The following is a 25,512-nucleotide window of genomic DNA, read 5'->3' as shown; positions in this document are numbered from 1 at the left end:
TTTCTTTTCATTTTGTTTTTTAATAAAACCTTACTGGTGGAACATCTGCCTTACTGGTTGATTTAAGAGTTTTTTTGAAAGGAACGATCCCTGTATACAGAGGTGGCGATTCCAGTTTCCCCCTCTCGCACTGTCTCTGATAATACTAATTTCCCCAATTATATAAAAGACAGCTATCTGGGTAACAGCTGCCTCACTCTCAGACTTAACACCCTTCCATCAGCAAACCTGGTGTGTTAGCTGAAGGGAGAAGAAATTCTCTAGAAGAGGCTGCTGAAGAGGCTGTTAAATCTCCCATTTGGATGATTAACACTTGGGACAAATGTCTGCCAGGGAAACTGTAGGTTGCTTGAACTGGACTACCTGGAGGGAATCCCCTTCTGCCTGCCTCTTCTCCTCCTCCACCTGACTCAAGAGGAATCCTTCAGCCAGGGCCACTGCCTGGGAACTGGTCTCTGGCCCGCATCCTCTGACCCAGCGCTGCATTTCCTCTGGCAGGATAGTCAGGAACTGCTCCAGGATCACCAGGTCCAGAATCTGCTTCTTGGTGCAACTCTCTGGCTTCAGCCAGTGTTTGCAAAGTTGATAGAGGTGGGTGCAAACCTCTCGGGGCCCAACGGCCTCATGGTATCGGAATTGCCGGAATTGTTGGCAATGTATATCTGAGACTGCAGAGAGCTGATCATGGATATTTGGCACTTGGCTTTCCCAGCATTCAACACCATTCTCAGCTGGGATGGGTTGGGGGTCTCTCCTTGCTGTCTTGCCAGTTCCAGGTCCTTCTGGGTCCTGCTCTTCCATCTCTTTCCCTTTCTCTTGGGTCACCTCTGACTGACTAAAGATGCCTTCAGTCTCTCTGAAAGTGGGGTGGGTGGGGGGAAAGAGGAGAGTGACAGTCACATGGTATATTAATGACAATGGAGATATGCCACTGAGCATCCAAAAACCTTCATATACTGCCCTGGTGGATCAGAACAAAAGGGCTTCTTGTAGTTTATGGACCAGGTTTTATATCATGTTTTGAGATTACAACCACTTTAAGGGTGTGAACGCTTTGCCTATCCTTACATTGGTTCAGTCTGTCCATGGAGGTAATGTCTCATTAGGTAAGCCTCTCCCAAAGGGGTAGAGCCAGACTGGTGTGAGTCAAATAGCTGAAAGTGAAGAAATCGGAAATTACCCTTTGCAAGATGCTGGTTGGAAGGCCTGAGATCTGAAAGCAGGTTGCGTTTGCCACTTCCACAAGCTCTGCAACTTGGAAGTATTCAAGAAGACTTTTCTTTGCAGCCAAAAGACCTGCACTGCGCTAAATGATTCACAAAGTTACTTGGGATAAATTAGTAAGGAATGTGGTTTCTTACAACTAGGATCTCACTATGGAATTTTTGCATCACTTAATATGCTGGGTTAATTCATGAGCTTTACACCTGTGCAGCCACCTGGATCCGCCCTATGGTAACTCTGAGGCTAGACTACTGCCACGCAGTTACGTAGGTCTACCCTCCAAGACTCCAGTTGATGCAGAATGCCACACCGAGGCTATAACTGGGATCTAGCAACACACACATTAGTCTCAGGCGATGGGCACTCCATTGGCTGCTTATGAGTTACAGGGCACAGTTTCAGGTTCTCACTATCACATACCAAACTCTTCATGGACTGGGTCCCTCATATCTGCAGGACCACCTCCCCACAGGTGTCTGGGTGTCAGTGTGTTTGCCTCTCTGCATGCACATATAAAAGACAAAACTTGAATCATGCTTGCCTCGCGGAAGTTGAGTGATCTTTAATTTGGAGACGTTTCTTAAAGGCCTGCAACAGACCCTCTGGAGTCCAGTCTACCAGACGGACCCACCACTCACTCTGGTCAGTTGGTGGCAGCAGAGTCAGCCCCAGATGTGCAGAGGAAGGCTAGAATCAAACTGAAGAAGTGAACTCCTCTATGAGATCTAGCAGCTTAAGTCCTGTGGCACTTAAGTAAAGTGCAAGTCCCAGTGGTATGAAACAGGTGGCTGTTAAGACTGTTTTCAAACATCTCCAAAATCTGTAATAAACTACAGGAGGGGTCACGGTTCAATGAAATACAACCAACCCCTCCCCCCCAAAACTGTACCAATACGATGCTGTGCACAAATAAAGACTATTTTGTTAAAAAGCACTAAGGTACATTGTTTTCATTCAAATTTCAACGCTAGTATAAAACACGCTATCAGAGAATCACTCAACGCAATGTTGCGTCTAAGAATCCTATAATATAGAATCAATTTGTATAGATACCTTTTACAAAATTCCAAAGTTCGCTTCTCCCCTCTGCCCAAACCCTCCAGCCTCATCTACACATTGAGGAGAGGGTGTGGGGTAGGAAAGCCCTGAGGAACTAGAACTGAACTGTTGGCTCAAGGGGGTGGGTGGGAGATTGCAGCCCTGAACTCTGCAACCGCAAATGTTTCTTTGCATGCCCCGCAAATAGAAAGCTAGCACTGCAAGGAGGACTGTGCCCACTGTCTCTGCCCGTATGATTCAGGACAGAGACTGACTTATTCAAGGCAAGCTGGTTGGGGGCCTTGTCTCTCTTCTTCCATCCACCACTTGGCACTGCTGAACTCTGAAAAAATTCTGTAACTCCGGTTCATCATCTGGGGAGCCTGGAGGGAAGCAGCCCACAACTAAGAGGACCAGGATTTTGATAGAAGGACAAAGAGGGTTGCAAGGGGGGGGCAGTGGCACTCCCTCCTCAGTTTCCCAAAGAGCAAAGGACACGGCTGCATCACTTGTGATCTGGATGAGGGAAGAAAAGGCTTGCTGGGGCCAGAAGCAGAGAAGGCAGAAGGAGGGGGGGGGCTTTCCTCTCCCCCCTCCAAATCTCCTGCTCCTCCCCAGCCTTGACTCATCAGCCCCCTCCGCAGTCTCAGGCAGGGAGAAGGTTCTTTTCCCCTCCATATCTCCTGCTGCTCTTAATGCTCAGGTTCAACTTTGGGGACTGCTTTCTTTGTACCTTCTGAGGCAGAATCAGGGTGTGTTAACTGGAAGGGGACTTCTCCCACTCACCAGCAGCAGACCCCTCCCTTCCATTTCTGCCCACTTCTCAAACCTGTTCTGCTCTCCAGACCATCCCCAGCCTCTGAAGCAGAACCTGGAAGTGCAAGCCTGGCTTCTGCAAGGGGAGGGAAGCAGGAAACATCTACCCGCCTGGGGCCTCTCTAGGGCTGGGGGCTTATAAGTATTCTGGCCTCTCCCCCCCCCCACCTCCCTTCTTCAGAAAATGAGCAGGGTTTCAACCTCTGCAGCCAGAGTTTCAAGAACATGGACAGCTCTGGGCGGGGATGAATGAATGAGGGTAAGCCACCGTTTCCCCTTCCGTGGAGAACCCCCTTTTCTCCCCTGGGAGCTCTTTGCGCTCTCCTCCAGGCTTTGCCCTCCTGGAGAATTTGCCTTCCTCTGCAAACTCGGCCCTCGGCTCGACGGCTCCAGACTCACTCAATGCCCAAACCCCGAGACTGGGAGCTCCACCACTAGCTCCTCGCCCCGGAAGGATGGCGGTGGGTATATATCCCCCACCGCCTCAATTCCTTCTTGTGAATCAGGAGACAGAGAAGGTGCCCGGGTCTGTCGCTAACTGGCCCTCCCCGGAAAAACCCACCCCCCTCCTCTTCCCTTGACCCACAACTAGGGTGGCCATAATGTCTGAAGGCCAGCCAGGGACACCTTGGGGGGGGGAAGGTAGGGGTGCGTGCGTGCGAAGCGTGCGTGCCGCCGGAAACAGGAAGTGATGTCACTTCCTGTGATGTCATGCCACCGCCAGAAACAGGAAGTGACATCATTTTCCCCGCGCCGCCTGCCGGAAGCAGGAAGTGACATCACTTCCTGTGACATCATTTCCCCCCGCGCCACCTGCCGGAAGCAGGAAGTGACATCACTTCCTTTGACAGCACTTTTTTCAGAGGAAGTGACATTGTACACTGGTGCACATGTTTGCACTCCCCCAACTCCCTTTTTCCCCCCCACACTGGTTTTTGTAGCAGGGGGAAACAGGGTAAATTGCTGGGAGGCCTCCCACTATGGCAAGAGATCTGGCTCCCTGTATGAGGTACCAGCTGCATGTGGAGGTAGAGTGGAAAATTGAGCAGTTCTCCCAGATTAGAGTCCACCACTCTTAACCACTACACCAAACTAGCTCTCCAAGCAGAGTGGAACTTTATACAAGTAAAGGAAACCCCAGAAAAGAATAGCCAAACATTATGGCATCAGCTTTTATAGCATGCAATAAATGACTTCTCAAGCACGTGCATTACAACTTCACAAAGCAAGCATCCATTTCTTCCATCCTTACTTTGGGCCCCTCACAAAGCTGGGTACTCATTTTACCAACCTTGGAAGGATGGAAGGGAAGGCTGAGTCAACCTTGAACTGACTACTTGAACCCAGCTTCTGCCGGGATCAATCTCAGGTCATGAGCAGAGCGCTTGGACTGCAGTACTGCGCTTTACTCCTCTTTGGGTAGCAGCTGCAAGTGTGCCTTTGGGGAAAGCAATTTGCTCTCTCTTTCCATTCTGCTGTCTCAGTAATGCATTCTGGGCAACATAACGATACACAGTAGAACAGAGTTTGAGTCCAGCAGAGGCCTTTAAGACCAACTAATTTTAATTCTGGGTATAAGCTTTTGTGTGCCTGCACACAAAAGTTTCTTGCCAGAATTAAAGCTTTGTTGGTCTGAAAGGTGCCAAGACTTGAAAGCTAAAGGGGCTGTTTACCTGGTGTGCCTTACCCTTACTCCAATTAAAAACAAAACCAAACCCAGAAAAGATTTCTTCTAAAGAAGAGATTGAATTTATACCCTGCCCTTCCCTCAGAGTCTCAGAGCAACTTACTGGAGCAACACTCCTTCCCTTCTTCTCCCCACAGCAGACACCTTATGAGGTCAGTAGGGCTAAGAGAGAGCTCCCAGATATCTGCTCTTGAGAGAACAGCCCTGAGAGATTTGCTGACCCAAGGTCACCCAGCTGGCTGCATGTGGAGGTAGAGTGGAGAATTGAGCAGTTCTCCCAGATTAGAGTCCACCACTCTTAACCACTACACCAAACTAGCTCTCCAAGCAGAGTGGAACTTTATACAAGTAAAGGAAACCCCAGAAAAGAATAGCCAAACATTATGGCATCAGCTTTTATAGCATGCAATAAATGACTTCTCAAGCACGTGTATTACAACTTCACAAAGCAAGCATCCATTTCTTCCATCCTTACTTTGGGCCCCTCACAAAGCTGGGTACTAATTTTTCCAACCATTTTTACCAACTTTAGGCCCCTCACAAATTCCCTTTGCCCTCTTACCTTCCTCTGTATTTAGCAAGCCAAGGCCTTCAATTCAACTGCCATAGAACAATGGCTTTAGTTTTCAGCATGTTTCCATGCACAGGCTTATCCTACGCGGGCAGCCCCGAGGCCGTGGCGAGCAGCTGCCGGCACCGCCTGAAGCCCCCCGCAGGCCCCAGCAGCGACCAGACAAGGCCATGCGCCGCTGCAGCCCCGAGGAGAGGGGAGGCTGCCCCGGAGCGCCGTCGAGGGCAGGTTGGTGGCGGCGCGGACAGGCGGGACGGGGAGAGTAGGCCAGGGCCCAGGGGAGGAAGCACTGGGCCGCCGCGCGGCCCAGGCTTCCAGCAGGCGACCAGGGGCGGGGAGTAGGCCAGGGCCCAAGCAGGCAGGCCGGGGAGGAAGTGCTGGGCCACCGCGCGGCCCAGGCTTCCAGCAGGCGACCGGGGGCGGGGAGTAGGCCAGGGCCCAAGCAGGCAGGCCGGGGAGGAAGTGCTGGGCCACCGCGCGGCCCAGGCTTCCAGCAGGCGACCGGGGGCGGGGAGTAGGCCAGGGCCCAAGCAGGCAGGTCGGGGAGGAAGCGCTGGGCCACCGCGCGGCCCAGGCTTCCAGCAGGCGACCGGGGGCGGGGAGTAGGCCAGGGCCCAAGCAGGCAGGCTGGGGAGGAAGCGCTGGGCCACCGCGCGGCCCAGGCTTCCAGCAGGCGACCGGGGGCGGGGAGTAGGCCAGGGCCCAAGCAGGCAGGTCGGGGAGGAAGCGCTGGGCCACCGCGCGGCCCAGGCTTCCAGCAGGCGACCGGGGGCGGGGAGTAGGCCAGGGCCCAAGCAGGCAGGCTGGGGAGGAAGCGCTGGGCCACCGCGCGGCCCAGGCTTCCAGCAGGCGACCGGGGGCGGGGAGTAGGCCAGGGCCCAGGGCAGGCAGGCCGGGAAGGAAGCGCTGGGCCGCCGCGCGGCCCAGGCTTCCAGCAGGTGACCGGGGGCGGGGAGTAGGCCAGGGCCCAGGGCAGGCAGGCCGGGGGAAGGCGCCAAACTGCGCCTCTGGAGTTGGGACCCACAGAAAACAAAGGTAAGAACTGCGCCTCAGGAAATGGGGGGAAGGGGGGAACGGGGAAGGTACTTACTGTAGTGTAGTCTGTAGGGATTAGGGAATCTTTTTCTCTTCTTCTCTCTCTCTCTCTGTGCACTGGGCAAACACAGCAGATCGAGCAGCTCGTCTGCTGACTGCTGCCCAGCCCAGCCTAGATCAGAGTGAAAGGAAACTTAGAAGGAGCGGGAAGCGGGAAGTGGGGGTGGGCAGGCCAGCCACGTTCCACGGACCAATTAGGTGGGGCCCCTAGCTGCCTGCCACGCCCCCACACCACTTCAAGACTGCGCCGCAGTGGCTGGGCAGGCTGGCTGCCGATGTGGAGCCCCACCATTGGATCCGTTTTTGCCAAACCGGGACTTTTAACGGTCCCGTGCTTGACAGCCTGAAAGGCGGGATTTTGAGTCCAGGACCGTGACTTTCCCGGGCAACCGGGATGATCTGGCCACCCTACCCCCCCCACCCCATCCAGACTCTCCGCCCCCTCGAACTGAATTCCTAGCCAGGCCGCCCCCATGCAGGGAAAGGGCTAGATCTTGCCCCCCCCAGCTATCTTTAGAGAAGAGGAAGAGAGCAAAAGGAGAAGTCTTCCTCCCCCCCCCCAGGCTCTGCAGTGGGGCGACGCTCCATCCCTCCCTGGGATCGGGGCCTGCGTCTGCCCCCCCCCTCCTTTCCCTTCGCCCACCCCAGATGTCCCAGCCCTCCCCCCCACACCAACCCCGGGAGGATCCTCTTGCCGCTTTGCACTGCCGAGAACCAGAAAGGCGCCTTCCCCACGTGGGGGCTCCGGGCAGGAAGGAAGCGGCTTCCCCACCCGAAACTCGTCTAGGACTGGACCTCCCTGGCCTTCAATTCTATGGGGCGGAGACAGCCAAGAGAAGGGGGTCCTGGCTGCCAGAGTGTGGCTCCCCTGCCCATCCTTTTCTCCGGGAAGCAATGCCCCCCGCCCCGCCCTCCTGCTGCTACCTCTTGTCTCTGCAAAAGGGACTTTGCATTTGCTGCGGGAGAAAATGCTGGCAGCGGCAGGAGCCGGAAGGGGAAGCCCCAGGGAGGGGGCTCTGTGGAGAGCCAGGAGGGAGAAGGGACTGCTGGGGGAGTCTTTGGGTCAGATGCCTTTTGCTTCCTCCTATGACAGAAAGAAGAGCCTCATGGCGCAGAGTGTGGTAAAGCTGCGGTACTGCAGTCGGAGCCCTCTGCTCACGACCTGAGTTCGATCCCAGCGGAAGCTGGGTTTAGGTAGCCGGCTCCAGGTTGACTCAGCCTTCCATCCTTTCGAGGTCGGTAAAATGAGTCCCCAGCTTGCTGGGGTGGGGAGAATAGATGACTGGGGAAGGCAATGGCAAACCACCCCGTAAGAAAGCAATGTCACCCCATAGTCGAAAACAACTGGTGCTTGCACAGGGGACTACCTTTACCTTTGTTTTTTTATGACAGAAGGAAGACACATTGTATCATAGGAAATACTGACTTTGAGGGACCCAGGGCCTGATTCAGTATAAGGCAGCTTCATTTATTCTTACTTTCAGCCTCCTATCTGAAGGCAGAAAAGGACACTAGAAAGAAATCTGGACCAGTGCCTCAAGCAGACTCACATTCACAGCCTGGACAGAGACTCCAGCAGAGAAGCTTCCCAGACTACTTCAGAAAAATTCCAGAATCTAAAACATGGAAGACAAGAGAGAACTCTCTTGGACCATGTGGTTCATATCAAGCTGGGGTCCCCCAGCCGCTCTTCTGGGATTTCTTTGCCAGACAGGAACTATCAAAGCATAAGGCCCCCAATTACCATCTTAGCTACATGGAAGAGGATACCACCAGCTAAGACACTAGTATCAAGCATATGGCCCACACGCTGGAACCGGCCCATCCAAGACTCTTATCTGGCCCACAAGAAAATGGTCATTATTGCCAGATGACAGAGGCTATGCATTCTGTCCCTGCATACTGTTCTTGTGGTAATGTGCAATAGGTGGTGGAAGTGGGAGGGCGGGCATTGGGGAGATGAGGGTTGCCCATGCCTGTACTATGTAATCAAAGAGATGACAGCCTATGCTGTTTGTGTAATGCAGAGAGGGGAGTAGTCCTGGTACTGGTGTGTCCATGATAGCAGGGAGGCATGGGGGGCTCCGGTGGAGAGAGCCACTGCCTGCACCCTGAGATGGGTCTTGCTCCTTTGCTTTCAGCACTGCCTGGGCCTGCTAAGCCCTCCCCCTGGTCACTGCCAGAGTCCTGGCCCCAACCATGGGGAACAAGGAGGGTCTTGGGAGCCAACACAACAGGCAGACAGTCCATTTCTGGGCATAGCATGACAGCAAATTGTGTCTGCAGTACTGCAGTCCAAGCTCTCTGCTCACGACCTGAGTTCGATCCCGGCAGAAGCTGGGTTCTGGTAGCAGACTCAAGGTTGACTCAGCCTTCCATCCTTCCAAGGTCAGTAAAATGAGTACCCAGCTTGCTGGGGGGGGGGGGGGGAAGTGTAGACGACTGGGGAAGGCGATGGCAAAGCATCCTGTACAAAAAGTCTGCTGTGAAAACATCATAATGTGACGTCACCCCAGAGTCGGAAACAACTGGTGCTTGCACAGGGGACTACCTTTACCTTTTAAGCTGAGACATGCTTTTGGTTTATTGACATTCATCACAGAAAAGAACTATTTACAGACACGTTGTTCCAAACAGACAGAATTGTAGAAGTAAAAGCCTTAAGTTAGGGGTAATTCAGACCCCAAAACTAGTAACATTTGCTAGGTCCAATTTCAGAAAGCTTATCCTTCAGTAGAGCATCATACTGCTCCCCCACCTACTCATGAAAGGGTGACACAAATCACACCTTGTATGCTTCGGGTCTTCTATAGACCCACCCAGTTTAGCCACTTTCCATTAAAATTTGCTCAGTCTACTCAATAAAGGCTCAGTCTCAATGAAGGAATTCAAAGGTGGGCATGAGGAGTCAGGGTTGGAGAGCCAGTTTGGTGTAGTGGTTAACTGTGCGGACTCTTATCTGGGAGAACTGGGTTTGATTCCCCACTCCTCCACTTGCACCTGCTAGCATGGCCTTGGGTCAGCCATAGCTCTGGCAGAGGTCATCCTTGAAAGGGCAGCTGCTGTGAGAGCCCTCTCCAGCCCCACCCACCTCACAGGGTGTCTGTTGTGGGGGAGGAAGGTAAAGGAGATTGTGAGCCGCTCTGAGACTCTTCGGAGTGGAGGGCGGGATATAAATCCAATATCTTCTTCTTCTTGGGAGTACGCCTTGGCCCAGGGTTAGTCCTGGTCATTTCTAGTTTCTGAAGCCTGAAGGGGAGGGAGGGCTCACAGGACAGGGGAGTCTTACTTCTCTTTCCTGATTCTCCCTGGGGACAAGTGGGGAAGAGAGATAGGATTGGAGAATTCATGTCCCACAATGTTCACTCTTCAACTTCAACAATATCTGCCCATTTTTATAATGTGGTATGTTATTGGGCGGTCTGACCCCTTTGAACTGATGGGTAGTTGAACTGGAAGACATAACCTTTTCCTTTCAGACCAAATTAATCCTACTACCAGAACTCTCTGGGCTGCAAAGTGGGAGACCTCCAAAAGCTCCCAGCAGGCTGGACTGGGGAGGGTAGTTCTCAGCCACACTGACTGACATATGGGAAAGACTTTTAAACAATATCTAACCACTTGACAAAGCCTTCCTTTATAATATCTCCTAATGGAAATTCTAATATGCCATGGGATCTTTTGATATATTTGTGGTTTCAGCCATGCCCATACTGTATAGAGAGATTTTCTCAATAGATGGTTTTTAAAATAACTATGGCCTTCTATTTTTTGATACCATAAATAAGCATGCCATCCCATGGTAAGGTCGTGGTCTTCTAATTGCAAGAGTATCCATTCTCTAACCCAAGTCAGCACATAAGCTCTATATTACATTTGCCAATCAGGTAAAGCAAGCCCTGCTCTCTTTGGAATCCTGCAAAGCTTTCAGTTTCATTCTTGGTTTTTTATCTTGCCATGTGAATGATGTAGTTAATTTATTTTATTCTTGGGGGAAAGTTTTTGGTAACAGAATTGGAATGGTTCGAAATAGGAAAAGTAGTCTTGGAAAAATATTCATCTTTATTGTTGTAATTCTTCCCATCAAAGATACATTTAATTCTTTCCAGGCTTCAAGATCTCTTTTTATTTCTTTCATCAATTTGTCATTCTTATCAGTCTGCAAGTTGCTGCATTTATCTGATAGGTACATTTAACTTTTTTCATAGGTAAAGCCTGATTTTTCTTGCAGAATATTTATGTGGTCTTTTGTCATATTTTTCATTATAAATTTTGTTTTTGTAATCCAGAGGTCTTTCCAGTATATAGTGTAGTTTATAGCCTGTAGTTTATAGTGTTCACCTCTAATCATTGTTCCTCTGATGTTTTCATCTTCTCTAATCTGATTATTTAGTAGCTCCAGGATAAGAATAAATAATAACGGAGATAGAATAAATAATAAATTTTTAAATGTCTATTGAGTCAGTTAACTCACCATTCACTATCACTTTTGCAGTTTGGTGAGAGTAAATAGCTTGTATCATTTTTAGAAAGTCACCATCACAACCCATTTCTTCAAATTGCTGTAGCACAAACCACCAATTAACCTTATCAAAGGCTTTCTCTGCATCTAAAAAAAATAATGTCAATTGCTTCTCCGGATGAGTTTCATAGTATTCCAATATGTTACATATTCTTCTAACGTTGTTGTTCAAATGTCTTCTTGGTAGAAAACCAGCTTGATCCTGGTAGCAACTAGTATGACTAAAAGGTTGGAACACTTTCACTACAAAGAAAGGTTAAAACGCTTGGGGCTCTTTAGCTTGGAGAAATGTCAACTGACGGGTGATATAATCAAGATTATGTTTACAATAATATGCATGGAATAGAGAAGGGAGAGAAATAAGTACTTTATTCACTTTCTCACCATACAAGAACACTCAATAACATTCCCCTCCCTATAGCAATAAAATTGAGTGTTCTTATATGACAAGAAAGAGCCCCGTGGAGCAGAGTGGTAAAGCTGCAGTACTGCAGGAGGGAGAAAGCTTTTAAATGTTGAGAGTTTGGGAAGAGATTAAGTTGCAATGGTAGTCTTCAAAAGCATTTAAGCACCCACCCAAGAGAAAGCATTTGAATGTGGAGAATGTGCTCGGAGCCCTCTGCTCATGACCTGAGTTTGATCCCAGCGGAAGCTGGTTCATGTAGCCAGCTCCAGGTTGACTCAGCCTTCCATCTTTCCCAGGTCGGTAAAATGAGTACCCAGCTTGCTGGGGGGAAAGTGTAGATGACTGGGGAAGACAATGGCAAAAACCCCCGTTAAAAGTCTGCAGTGAAAACGTTGTGAAGGCAACGTGACCCCAGAGTCAAAAATGAAAGGTGCTTTTATATGACAAGAAAGTTGACACTCAAAATTGCTGAGCAGTCAGGTTACAATGGATAAAAGTACTTCTTCACCCAAAGGGTGATTAACACAGGAAGTGGTGGCAGCTGTATGCATAGATGGCATCAAGAGATGACTGGATAAACATGGAGCAAAGGTCCATTAGTAGCAATTAGCCACAGAGTATAGATGAAATTCTCTGTCTGGGGCAGTGATTGTCTGCATTCTTGGTGCTGGAGTGGGGTGAGGCCAACAGTCAGAGGACTTCTAGTGTCCTGGCCCCACTAGAGGACCTCATGATGGCACCTGGTTCTTTTTGCCGCTGTGTGACACAGAGTATTGGACTGGATGGGCATCCAACATGGTTTCTCTTATGTCCTCTCCAGCTGAAGCTATTTCCAGACTCTGAACAGTCAAAATTTTTCTCTCCAGTGTGTGTTCCTGGAATGTACTGAACCACAATAAAGAATCTCTTTGGACATTCTGAGCATTTAAAAGGTTTCTCTCCTCTGCAATTCTTGGATGCTCTTGGAAGAATGCAACTGTGACTGAAGCACTTTCCAAACTCAAAGCATTCGAAAGGTTTCACCACTCTCTCAATAAGATATTTTTGAAGACTGAAATTCATACTGAATCTCTTCCTATACTCTGAGCAATCAAAATGGTTCTTCCCTTTCTGGATTCTTTCATGCTGTTGAAGATTCTAACTCGGACTGAATTTCCTAGCACATTCGCCACATTCAAATGCTTTCTCTTGGGTGGGTGCTTAAATGCTTTTGAAGACTACTATTGCAACAATCTCTTCCCAAACTCTCAACATTTAAAAGCTTTCTCCCTCCTGTGGAATTTTTGATGCTTTTGAAGACTAATTCTGACTGAATCTCTTTCCACACTGTGAGCATTCAAAAGATTTCTTCCCTGTGTGGGCTGTTTGATGACGCTGAAAAGTGGAACTCACAGTAAATCTCTTTCCACACATTGAGTGTTCCAAATTTTTCTCCCGTGTGTAGGTTCTCTAATGCCGTTGAAGATAGGTACTGTGACTGAATCTCTTTCCACACTCTGAGCATTCAAGGTTTCTCCCCTGTGTGTGTTCTTTGGTGCACTTGAAGGTGGATATTCTGACTGAATCTCTTTCCACACTCTGAGCATTCAAAAAGTTTCTCCCTTGTGTGGGTTTTTTGATGCTGTTGACGATGGGTACTCCGACTGAATCTCTTTCCACACTCTGAACATTCAAAAGGTTTCTCCCCTGTGTGGGTTCTTTGGTGCTGTTGAAGATGAGTATTCCGACTGAATCTCTTTCCACACTCTGAACATTCAAAAGGTTTCTCCCCTGTGTGAGATCTAAGATGACACCGAAGAGTGGAATTCACAGTAAATCTCTTTCCACACTCTGAGCATTCAAAAGGTTTCTCCCCTGTGTGGGTTCTTTGGTGCACATGAAGATGAATACGCTGACTGAATCTCTTTCCACACTGTGAGCATTCAAAATGTTTCTCCCTTGTGTGAGTTCTCTGATGCCGTTGAAGATGGGTACTTTGACTGAATCTCTTTCCACACACTGAGCATTCAAAAAGTTTGTCTCCTATGTGGGTACCTTGATGATGATGAAGAGTGGTACTGTGACTGAATCTCTTTCCACACTCTGAGCATTCAAAAAGTTTCTCCCCTGTGTGTGTTCTTTGGTGCACTTGAAGATGGGTACTCCGACTGAATCTCTTTCCACACTCTGAGCATTCAAAAGGTTTCTCCCCTGTGTGGGTTATTTGATGCTGCAGAAGATGGGTACTGCGACTGAATTTCTTTCCACACTCTGAGCATTCAAAAGGTTTCTCCCCTGTGTGGGTTCTAAGATGACACCGAAGAGTGGAACTCACAGTAAATCTCTTTCCACATTCTGAGCATTCAAAAGGTTTCTCCCCTGTGTGGGTTCTTTGGTGCACTTGAAGATTAATATGCTGACTGAATCTCTTTCCACACTCAGAGCATTCAAAATGTTTCTCCTCTGTGTGGCTTCTTTGATGCCATTGAAGATGAGTACTCTGACTGAATCTCTTTCCACTCTCTGACAATTCAAAAAGTTTCTCCCCTGTGTGTGTTCTTCGGTGCACTTGAAGAGTTCCACTCCGACTGAATCTCTTTCCACACTCTGAGCATTCAAAAGGTTTCTCCCCTGTGTGGGTTCTTTGATGCTGTTGAAGATGGGTACTCCGACTGAATCTCTTTCTACACTCTGAGCATTCAAAAGGTTTTTCCCCTGTGTGGGTTGTCTGATGCTGTTGAAGACTGCCACTTTGAGTGAATCTCTTTCCACACTCTAAGCATTCAAAAGGCTTTTCCCCTGTGTGGATTCTTTGATGCTGTTGAAGATGGCTACTCTTACTGAACCTCTTTCTGCACACTGAACATTCAACAGGTTTCTCACCTCTGTGTATTCTTTGGTGCACAAGGAACTGTGATCTATTTCTGAAGTACTTTCCACACTGAATGGATTGACTTGTCTTCAGTATCCAGCACTTTGGAAACTGTACATTATGCTGTATTTCATCTCTTCTCTCTACCCTACAGCCGCTTTTCTTTGTCTTAGTTCTGCCTTGATTCCTGACATTTTCTTTTGAACCTTCATTTTTAATTCTATCTAGCATTTTCTGATGAAGTTCTTCACCCTCCTCATTCCTCTGATCATCCTCTGCTGGAATAAAGAAAGAGATCCTGTTAGCACCTGGGGGGGCAGGGGGGTTGCTGTTGAGCTCCAAAGGTATCTATGTGGTTGGGGCTATATGACTGCAGTAGGCCCTTTGGCATCATCCAGTTTGCCTGATCTTAATCACCCCTCTACCTTTTTCAAGGATATCTAGTATATAATAATCCCTGACCCAATCAAGAGCCACAGCCGAATTGTTGCTGAGAAGGAGCTCCTGACCCTCCAGATTTCAGGCTCCCAGAAGACCTCCTTCCTTTCTTACCCATCGGGCTGCTCAAATGTACCAAACCAAATGTTGTTCAGAGGTGAATGTGCCTCTTCCTTTAATATATAGCCATGAAGGATGCTCACTCTCAGCCAGATCATCTGGGAAGGAAATAGGCTCTTGGGGGCCTCTTGAGGAACTCCTTAGCCCAGGGGTGTCAAACTCATTTGTTATGAGGGACGGATCTGACATAAATGAGACCTTGTTGGGCTGGGACATGTCAGGTTGGGCCAACCCGTGTCGGGCTTGGCCATGCGTGTTCCTATTTAAGATTACATAGCAGAGATATAAATTTTATAAAGAACACAGACAAATACAAATATATATATATATTTTAAAACTTACAACATGCTTAAAACATTAGCATTCATCGGTCTTAAAAATGCTTTCTTTGTATTTCTCCCATGGGAACCGGGGAACTGGGCAAAGGAAGCTCTGGCTCTTTCTTTTCTTCCCCGGGGGACTGGGGGGGGGAGGAGGAGCCTCAGTCAATAGAAGGAAGAGAGGCTTGGCTCAGTAGCTCTGCTGTGCAACTGAGAGAGCCTGGCAAAGCAAGCTGTGATGTAAAAGGAAGCAAGAGACAGGGAGGAGGAAGCAGATGGCAGCCAGTTGCTCGGGGGCTTGATAGGAGCCCTCCGAGGGCCTGATTTGGCCCCGAACTACATGTTTGACACCCCTGCTCTAGCCTTTCTTTGGATTCCAGGCCCTTGTTTGTGTCCCTCAAAGTCTCTCTTATACTTCTGGCTGCTTTTGCAGAGGGAGAGAAAGAAAGAGAAAACGACCATTCTTATACGGAGAAGGAAAGCAATTCAAGAATAAAAATTCTTAGTTTACTGGTAAGTTTTGTAAGTTTATTTTTCTCTCCTTTTTATTCTTTTTCTCTGCACCTTTATATTTCTGTTTTTTTGAAAATTCTGTATGGAATGGTCAGCGTGTCAGTCTATTCCAAAAGAGCCGAGGACATCTTGGTCGGTGAAAGCCCCGATTCAAGTAGGGCGGCTAAAGACTGGCCGCTTGGTTTTTTCTCAGTTATTTAGAGAATTTGGCACAGTGAGGGCATGAATCGACGTGACGGCTCTCTCCAAGGCACAATAGGGAAAGCGAATGGCCACCAGGAGGGGCGATTTTGCTGCCACAATGCACAGAGTGTTTGAAGAACCCCCAGAGTTTTCCCATAGACCATTGGTAGCAATAGCAGGCCAAGGCGAGAGGGGGGAAACCCCGAAGGGCCTTATTCTACTTTTTTAGAATAAGAAACAACAACAACAGAAAACTGGAGAAAGAACTCAATGAAGTAATAAGACTAGAAAGAGAACGGGTTAAGTCTAAGGCAAGTACCGATCAGAGCTGCAGAAGAACCAACTGTTCAACATGGCCGTCAGAAGAGAACTGGTGGGATGTCCATGCCCCGACCCAATGAGCATGCACAGTTTGGGCTCTGCACGTGCCTACTGGGTGCTGGGTGCAAATATCCCAGGCTTTTTAGGTACCGACTGGGATCAGCGCAGGTGCCTTAACCCCATGGGTGTGAAGCACAGAGACCACGAAGATCTAATATCTTTATTATTATTACTCATTACTAATTATTATTATTATATCATTATTTATTAATCAACATCCTTAGTAGAGATTTTTTATGTACAAGTAAAATTATAAACCTAAAAGTTCAAGACAACAGCAACAACAAAATTCTACTATGAAACACCAAAGCAGCGCTTATGGGCAAAAACTGGCAACTTGGGGTGGGGATAATAAAAGTGCTTTACAAAGTTGTAAAGAGAGACAATACCATCTTTCTATCAACTAGAAGAGTGCTGGTGTGCTCGCTCTCCTACAAAGAACCTCATTCCGTAGACTTTCAGGCCAAAATGATAGTCCACAGCCAATAATCAAATTCTGAATTCCTTAAAGGAACCCCTTCAACAAATTCCAAACCAAGTAAGCTTTTCCCCATTATAGATAGACTGAAAGACCCCAACATGTTTTTGAAACTGAAGGGCAGCGCGCCTACCATATTCTATAAATTCCTTGCGTTAGTCTTTTAGTTGTTTTTTCCAGGCTGGTGGAAAAAGGCTCCCAAGTTTGACAAACTATTTACAACAGTGTTTCCCATCTGCAGGGTTGCAACCCGGCACTGGGCCATGAAAGCCTCAATACTGGGTCGCGGGAGCCTCCCGTCCATGTCCCGCTGCTGGGCGGAGCTGTGCTAGCTCAGCTGCATTCACGCGGCAACCTCTGGGCTCTCCAACGCCAGGGGGAGCTCTGCTGACCCTGCCACATTCACTCGGTGACCTCTGGGCTCCCTGCCGCCGGGCAGGGCTGTGCTGGCCCTGCCGGCTTCACGCAGCAACCTCTGGACTCCCCGTCACCGGGGGGAGCTCTGCTGACCCTACCGCATTCACGCTGCGAACTCTGGGCTCCCCGACGCCAGGGGGAGCTGTGCTGGCCCTGCTGCGTTCACGCGGCAAACTCTGGGCTCCCCAATGCTGGGGGGAGCTCTGCTGACCCTGCCGCGTTCATGCAGTGAACTCTGGGCTCCCCGACGCTGGGCAGGGCTGCTCTGGCTCTGCCGCGTTCACGCGCCGACCTCTGGGTTCCTTGGCGTGGGGGGGGAGCTCTGCTGGCCCTGCCGCGTTCGTGCTATGAACTCTGGGCTTCCTGCTGCCGGGCGGGGCTGTGCTGGCCCTGGCGTGTTCACGCAGCGATCTCTGGGCTTCCCGCTGCTGGGGGGAGCTCAGCTGGCCAAGCTGCATGGCACAGAAAGTCAGAAGTTAAGGGTGAGTTGCTCCCATTCCCTTTCTTTCCATTTTTCTTTTCCTTTCCTTTCTTTCACTCCTTCCCTCCTATTTTCTTCCTATTTTCTCTCTCTTTTTTCTCTATTTGTTTCCAGTTCTCTCCCCATCCCTCCCTTTCTTTCTTCCTTCCTTCCTTGCCAATGCTAATCTGAGTAGATCTGAGGTGGAGGAAATAAGCTTGAAATGATTAGGGTTTGTAGAATCTTTCGGGATCAAGTGCCGTGTTCTACTGGAGAAAGTTTTCCTTCCAGACGTTTCGTTCTCAACTGCGGAGAACATCCTCAGTGGCGTTGCAGCTGGAGCAGGCGTTCAGACCTTCTTGGCTGCTGTGCATTGATGCACTCAATGCACAGCAGCCAAGAAGGTCTGAACGCCTGCTCCAGCTGCAACGCCACTGAGGATGTTCTCCGCAGCTGAGAACGAAACGTCTGGAAGGAAAACTTTCTCCAGTAGAACACGGCACTTGATCCCGAAAGATTCTACAAACCCTAATGATGTTACCAGCCGTGAAAACCTGAAATCTTTGATAAGCTTGAAATGCCCGGTCATTTCATGTTTTCCCAGGCTGCCATTTCATGTCTGTCTTGCTTTCTCTCTCTCTTTCTCTCAGTCAATCATTTCCCTTCTTCCCTCCCTCTCTCTTTCTGTCAGTCAGTCTTTCCCCTCCCCTCTGTCAGTCTTTTCCCCTGTCTTCCTTCCCTCTCTGTCATTCTTTTCCCGTCTCCTTCCTTCCTTCCTTGCCATTGCTAATCTGAGTAGACTGAGTAGGTGGGTGGGTAGGAGAAGCTTGAAATGCCCTGCCATCCCATGTTTTCCCAGGCTGCCATTTCATGTTTTCCCAGGCTGAGAGCATTTTATATTTTTAGGTTTCTGCTGTGTGATCCTTGTGCTTTTTCTTGATGTTTTATTTTTAAAATTGCATTGCAAAATTCCACTATTCTCCTACCTTTCCTAAACAAAATATTGCAAGAGTTTTAAGCATGTTTCTACATCATTTCCTGTCTTCCAGCTCCTCCTCCAAATTCTCCTGGCTCCACCCCCAAATTTTAGTGGGCCACAATGGAGAAGTGTAAAAATAACCGGGCCACAGAGGGTAAAAGTTTGGGAAAGCCTGGTTTACAATACATGTATTAAGCCATAGACATGATCTACTGGTAACTGCTGTGATTCTGCATAGATCTTGTTCATAGGATTGTGCCCAAGAACCACTGCAGGTTCCTGCTACGCAACTGATCAGTCTATTTTATGTAAGAGAGGGGCACAACTATCTGCTTGTTTTCATAAACTTATATTCAACCCTTGGGCCCTTCTAGTCAGTATTAATTACTCAGTCGGGCAGGAACACTCCAAGGTCTCAGGCAAAAGTCTTTCATGTCACCTCCTACCTGATCCTTCTAGTGGGAGAGTCTGCCAGGGTTTGAAGCTGGGACCTTCTACATGCCAAGCAGATACTCTGCCAGTGAGCCACAACTCCTTCCCAAGTAGTGGGACAGACTTCAAAATCATGTACTGCTATTCTGTATTTTGATGCATGCCTCATCAGAATGGCAGCAATTCACACTTTTGCCACCTCTGAAAGTTCCTTACCCAGAAAGGCCACATTCTCATAGTTGTCCAGCATGACTTCCCTGTAGAGAGCTCTTTGCCCAGGATCCAGCAGGGCCCATTCTGCCTCCGTGAAATAGATGGATACCTCCTCAAAGGAAAATGGAGACTGAAAGAAAAAGCAGATTCCCTTGTCAGAGATCACACACTGGAAGGAAGTTGTCTGGGAGGGGTGCATGCCTTTGCATGGATAAAGGGAATGGCGTTCAGGGAATCACATGCCCAAACACCTTGTAGAAACTGCAGGAACAAAAGCCCCCCTGAGGAATGAGGAAGGACCCAGGCTGTCCCCAGCTCAGCTCTCCTACCTGGATTGGAGGTGCAGCAGCCGTTTCCACACCTCTGAAAAAAAGATGGCTCAACAGCATCTCTTCACTGCCTGTTAGTGAGACAAAGAAAGGAAGAAAGGAAGGGGGGTTTGCTTGCTTGTTCCCTGCTTCATGCACCCCTTTTCTAGGAATGTAAAACCTTGCCCTGTGTACACTCAACAAATTTTTAATACTTTTTACTAAATTCAGGGAGAGGCAAAAGAGAAGCACCTGGGACCTATGAGCCTCAAGGATTACCAATGCTGTCAATGTATTTCAGACTTCTGTGATATTTCTGTTTGGCCAGAGGGGAGGGACAGAGGAGGATGGAAGTGACATCACTGGCCATGTTATCATCACATTCAGCCCAAAACCCAGATGTGACTGGAGCAAATCTGGAACCTTTTGGATAATTTCAATATGTTTTCAGAGTGTCTCTCTGCATGCTAATGTCACAACCATGTTTTCAGCCAGATGGAACATCAAAATGGCATCACATCTGCCCCAAGCCCCTCCCCAAAGCTTCTGGGGGTGCCAGTCCACAGTCTGCCATCCCTACTCGAGCATCCTGTTTCCTACCAGATACCTGTATGAAGATGGGCACATAAGCCATATTTTTCCATAATCACTTGTCCCTAAGGACTGGTTTTCAAAGCTCTGCTACACCAGAAGGTGGAGGCTCCCTTTATCCTCCAGGTTGAATATCTCTGCCCAGGTTTGCCTACCTTTTCTCTTTTCATAGAATCATAGAGTTGGAAGGGATCTCCAGGGTCATCTAGTCCAACCCCCTGCACAACTCACAAATACCTCCCCCTAAATTCACAGGATCTTCATTGCTGTCAGATGGCCATCTAGCCTGTTTAAAAACCTCCAAGGAAGGAGAGCCCACCACCTCCCGAGGAAGCCTGTTCCACTGAGGAACTGCTCTAATGGTCAGGAAGTTCTTCCTAATGTTGAGCTGGAAACTCTTTTGATTTAATTTCAACCCACTGGTTCTGGTCCTACTCTGGGGCCACAGAAAACAATTCCACCCCATCCTCTATATGACAGCCCTTCAGGCACTTGAAGAGGGTGATCATATCACCTCTCAGCCGTTTCCTCTCCAGGCTAAACATGCCCAGCTCCTTCAGCCTTTCTTCATAGGACTTGGTCTCCAGACCTCTCACCATCTTTGTTGCCCTCCTCTGGACCCGTTCCAGCTTGTCTATATCCTTCTTAAAATGTGAGCCATCTTCATTTCCTCTTATGGAAGGAAGGTGAGATGTGTCTATTTTAATTACCTTACACAAATTCATCCAATCCCCTTTGAGAGGAATCAGTTACAGGACAATGAGTGCTGCAAATTAACTCTGTGTTGTGTGAAGAAGAATTTAATTATATTCCTGACCTGGAGTGCCCCAAACAACTCCAGGCACAAAGAGACTTTACCACAGGAGAGGGTATAATGGGTAGCCCTCTGCCCTTGTTCCAAGGAAGCTCCTTCCACGTCAGGGAATGTTGCTTCTTTCTTCACGGAGGGTGCCCACATCTGAAACAGCAGCAAAAAAGCAGTAAGAGGTGAAATGGAATGGATTCTGTGTAAGCATTCAGACTCCTCCTCAGACAGCAGCAGTTGGCAGCTGGAGAAAGAGAAGCCCAAGTACCCTTCATATTAATATTTCACCAGATTCATAAGTCCCATGCTGTCCAAGGCTTTTTTTGTAGCAGGAGCTCCTTTGTTTATTAGGTCACATACCCTGATGTAGCCCATCCTCCAGGAGCTCACAAGGCTTAGGTATAGGGCCTACTGGAAGCTCCAGGAGGATTGGCTGCATCAGGGGTGTGTGGCCTAATATGCAAAGGAGCTCCTGCTACAGAAAAAGCCCTGGTCTGACCTAAAATGACAGAAAATGGATGCCTGCCAGAAAGAGAAAACTGGGAGTTGATTTTGGAAGCAGAATCCCTGGCTCTTGAACTTCCTTCCACCCTAAAGTAACACAATTTATAACAAAGGGTTTCTCAGGAAATGTGCCCCTCTCCTTGAATTAACCTCTTTCATCCACAATCCTGCTTCCTACCCATTTGCCCTCATTAGCATATCCATAACATCTGGGAGTATCTCCCATCCTGTACTTCGGGGATCAGTTATGAATGTTAATGCCCATACCCTGTCCCTTAGAGAGCCATTTAGTTCTTCCTAGGTCTTTGATTTCCCTCCAGAACCATCAAGGGATTGTTCAACATTCCGGTAAACGCATCAAGCCATTTGTTTCTCGGGAAGGCTTGTCATAGTGCCTCAGGGAACATTTCTCCTGTAAAACATTTCTCCGGCCCAATAAGTGTCCATTTGTTCTCAGCCAGGGCCAGGGCCTTTTTGGCCTTGGCCCCACTCCAGTGAAACAGTCTTCCAGGAGAGATCAAGGCCCTGCAGGATTTGTTACAATTCCTCAGGGCCTGCAAAACACAGTTGTTCCACGAGACCTGTGGTTGAGGGCAGAACCGAGACTTAGCCAATAGACTACAGCTAGTTTTGGCCTCCCCCTCCTTCCCCCTTCATCCTTTCCCTCTCCTCTTTTTGAGACGTCTGGATATTGCCACACCAAGTGAGTTGTATACCATCTTGAATTTTATAGCAATTGTCTTACTGTTTGTATTGTATTTATTGACTGATTTAACTGTATGTCATATTTTAGAAGGTTTTTAAATTGTTTTCCTATAAATTGTTGTCACCAGCTCTGAACCCATTTCAGGGAGAACAGGATATAATTTTTTTAAAAAAACACAAGCACCCACTTTCATTGAGTGTGTGTATACTTGGCTCCTATATCGCACTCACACTTCTCTTCTGTGGAATGCAGGCCACTTCAAAAGCCTTCTTTGCGGACAACGTTTTGCCAAGATTGGTAAATATAGCTTCCTAAAATCTATTTCCCATTTAGCTTTGCATGTGTGCTTACAGAGTGTTTTTGTGTGTAGGTATGCTGGTTTAATTTCTTTTCATTTGGTTTCTCAATAAAACCTAACTCGTTGAATATCTTTCTGATTTATCTGAGAATTTTTCTACAGGAATAATTCCCATATACTTAGGTGGAGATTCCAGTTGCTCCTTCTCGCGCTGTCTCTGATAATGCTGATTTCCCCAATTAAATAAAAGCTGGCAATCTGGGTAACAGCTGCCTCACTCTCAGACTTAGCACCATTCCATGGCAGACCTGGTGAGTTATCAGGAGGGAGAAGAAATTCTCTAGAAGAGGTTGCTGAAGAGGCTGTTATATCTCCCATTTGGACGATTAACGCTTGGGACAAATCTCTGTCAGGGAAACTGTAGGTTGCTTGAACTGAACATACCTGGAGGAAATCTCACCTGTTCTGCTTGCCTCTTCTCCTCTGCCTGACTCAGGAGGAAACCTTCAGCCAGAGCCACCGCCTGGGAACTGGTCTCCGGCCCACATCCTCTGACCCAGCACTGCATTTCCTGGGGCAGGATAGTCAAGAACTGCTCCAGGATCACTAGGTCCAAAATCTGCTTCTTGGAGTGCCTCTCTGGTTCTAGCCAGTGTTTGCAGAGTCGATGGAGCTGGCTGCAAACCTCTCGGGGCCCATAGGCCTCATGGTAGCAGAACTGCCGGAAGTGTCGGCAATGTACATCAGAGATTACAGTGATCTGATCACAGGTATCTGGCACCAAGCCTTCCCAGAATTCAACACCACTCCCAGCTGGAGTGGGATGGGGGTGTCTCCTTGCTGTCTTGCCAGTTCCAGGTCCTTCTGGGTTTTGCTCTTCCATCTCTTTCCACTTCTCTTGGGTCACCTCTGACTGGGTAAAGGTGCCTTTAGTCACTTGGCTATGAAGACAGGCTTCTCTCTGAAAGGGGGGGAGAGAAGGGGAGACACAGACAGTCACATGGAAAATTAAACACAATGGAAATATGCCACTGAGCATCACAAACCTTTGTATACTCAGGAAACACATGAGAATTGCCCTGCTGGATCAGAACAAAAGGGCTTCTTGTGGTTTGTAGACCAGATTTAAAATAATGTTTCTATATTACAAATCAAGCTATTTGAGATATGCCTCCATTTTTTTTTTAGAAAGTTACGTGTCTCTGGCACTTTAAGGATGTGAAGAAGCTTAGCCCCTCCTTACATTGACTCAATCTGTCCATGAAGAAAACATCTCATTAAGTAAGCCTCCCCCAAAAGGGGTAGAGCCAGATTGGTGTCAGTGAAACTGCTGAAAGTGAAGAAATGGATATATTATTAGTGATTTGAAATCACTCTGTATAGCTTTTTGAAACTAGGATCCCACTATGGAATTTTTTCAGCACTTAATGTTTTGGGTTAATTCAGGAGCTTTCCTTACACCTGTGTAGCCACCTGGATCTGCCCTACGGTAACTTTGAGGCTAGACTACTGCCACGCACTCAACATAGGTCTAACTCTGAGACTCCAGTTGGTGCAGAATGCTGTACCAAGGGTATAACTGGGAGCTAGCAATACACACATTAGTCCCAGGCCACAACCAGTCCATTGGTTGCTTATGGGTCTCAGTTTCAGGTTCTCACTATCACATACAAAACCCTTCATGGATCAGGTCCTTCATATCTGCAGGACCACCTCCCCATAGGTGTCTTGGTGTGAGTGTGTTTGTCTCTGCATGCACATATAAATAAGAGAAATCTGAATCATGCTTACCTTGAGGAAGGTGAGTGATTTTTAATTTGGAGAAGTTTCTTAAAAGCCTGCAACAGACCTTCTGCAGTCCAGTCAACCAGATGGACCCACCTCTCACTGTGGGTGACAGCAGAGTCAGCCCCAGATGTGCCAGGGAAGGCTAGAATCAAGCTGAAGAAGTGAACTCCTCTGTGAGATCTAGCGGCTTAAGTCCTCGGCAATTAAGTAAATCGCAGGTCCCAATGGTATGGAAGAAATGGCTGCAGGACCTGTTTTCAAACATTTTCAAAATCTGTAAAAGCCACAGGAGAGTTTATGGTTCAATGAGATATAACAAACATCCCCTCCCTTAAACCATACCAATATGATGCTGTCCACAAAAAAAAGACTATTTTGTTAAAAAGCACTACGGTATATTGATTGCATTCAAATTTCAACACTAGTAGAGAACATACTATCAGAAAATCACTCATTGCCATGTTACGTCTAAGAATTCTATGATACCTACGGTATTCTACGGAATTCTACGGTACTACATTCAATGGAACAATCCAAATAGTAGGGCTTATATAGAATATTCAGACATAAGTTAAAGAAACACAACTGTGTTGGTCAAATGAGCTAATAAAAGGATTGATTGATTGATTGATTGAAACGCAATTGTGAAGTCATTCAAAGCCCCAAATGTCCCAGTGGGAAAGAACAGTATTGAATTCCGAAGATTTGACAAAGACTCCAGATTTATTCAGCTTTGTTTTGTACTGTCTCCCTCACATCTTGGACTGCTATTAAGGCTATCCATTGTATCTGCTGGATGCCACAACTATTTAATCTTGGTTCTTATCATCCACTTTTCCAGAGTTCACACACTGAATAATTCTGCTCCCGCTCCCTAGTTCTCTATGGACTTAATCCTCAGGAGATTAATAATAGCTTAGTCTTTGTCTATTTAGCCAATTCAGGGCTGTGATCTGTCCCATTGATTGTGTGGGCCTGGCATGGGACACCAAAGATTGGAATCTGATTGGTGTACTGGTGCATCCCATCTCCAACGTAAGCTGTGACCAGAACCAGGGCAAGGAGCCTAAGCATCATCCATCTCTGCAGAGACACCCCACTCCATTACCTAACAAGGCTTCATAGCAGTTCTTTTCCCTTCACCACACAGAGGAGACAGGCATCGAAAGTGTCTTTCCAATGCTACCTGGGAGTGACAGCAACAAAGATGGAGGGAAACCCTTTGTGCTACAGGCACATTTTCTGTGCCAGTCCTCCAAAATGACCCTTTCTCCGGATTGGTGTTGAGTCCTGGAATTTAGCTAGTAAAGCTCAGGGCAGGTTGACCTGTTATCTCTCATCCCTCCAGCTAGTTTTTTTGGGGGACTG

The 25,512-nt window shown here is 47.9% G+C and overlaps 2 protein-coding genes across 2 annotated transcripts in view; one reads left to right on the top strand and one right to left on the bottom strand.

Moving 5' to 3' along the window:
- The window catches only part of LOC132570973 (oocyte zinc finger protein XlCOF6-like), a gene marked incomplete at its 5' end in the record, with an annotated part of 164,420 nt that extends 150,072 nt beyond the window's left edge, over positions 1-14,348 (bottom strand). Inside the window, one exon of the mRNA XM_060237608.1 lies at positions 14,199-14,348. Within this exon, the coding sequence (XP_060093591.1) occupies positions 14,199-14,348 (150 nt within the window). The remainder of the gene's footprint in view (positions 1-14,198) is intronic.
- Positions 1-25,512, top strand: part of LOC132571892 (uncharacterized) — an 851,656-nt gene that overhangs the window by 751,001 nt on the left and 75,143 nt on the right. The window lies entirely within an intron of this gene.

The sequence above is a fragment of the Heteronotia binoei genome, chromosome 5 (assembly GCF_032191835.1).
Source record: "Heteronotia binoei isolate CCM8104 ecotype False Entrance Well chromosome 5, APGP_CSIRO_Hbin_v1, whole genome shotgun sequence".
Lineage (NCBI taxonomy): Eukaryota > Metazoa > Chordata > Lepidosauria > Squamata > Gekkonidae > Heteronotia > Heteronotia binoei.
The sequence above is the reverse complement of the archived record's forward strand: the minus strand, read 5'-3'. Positions and strand labels throughout refer to the sequence as shown.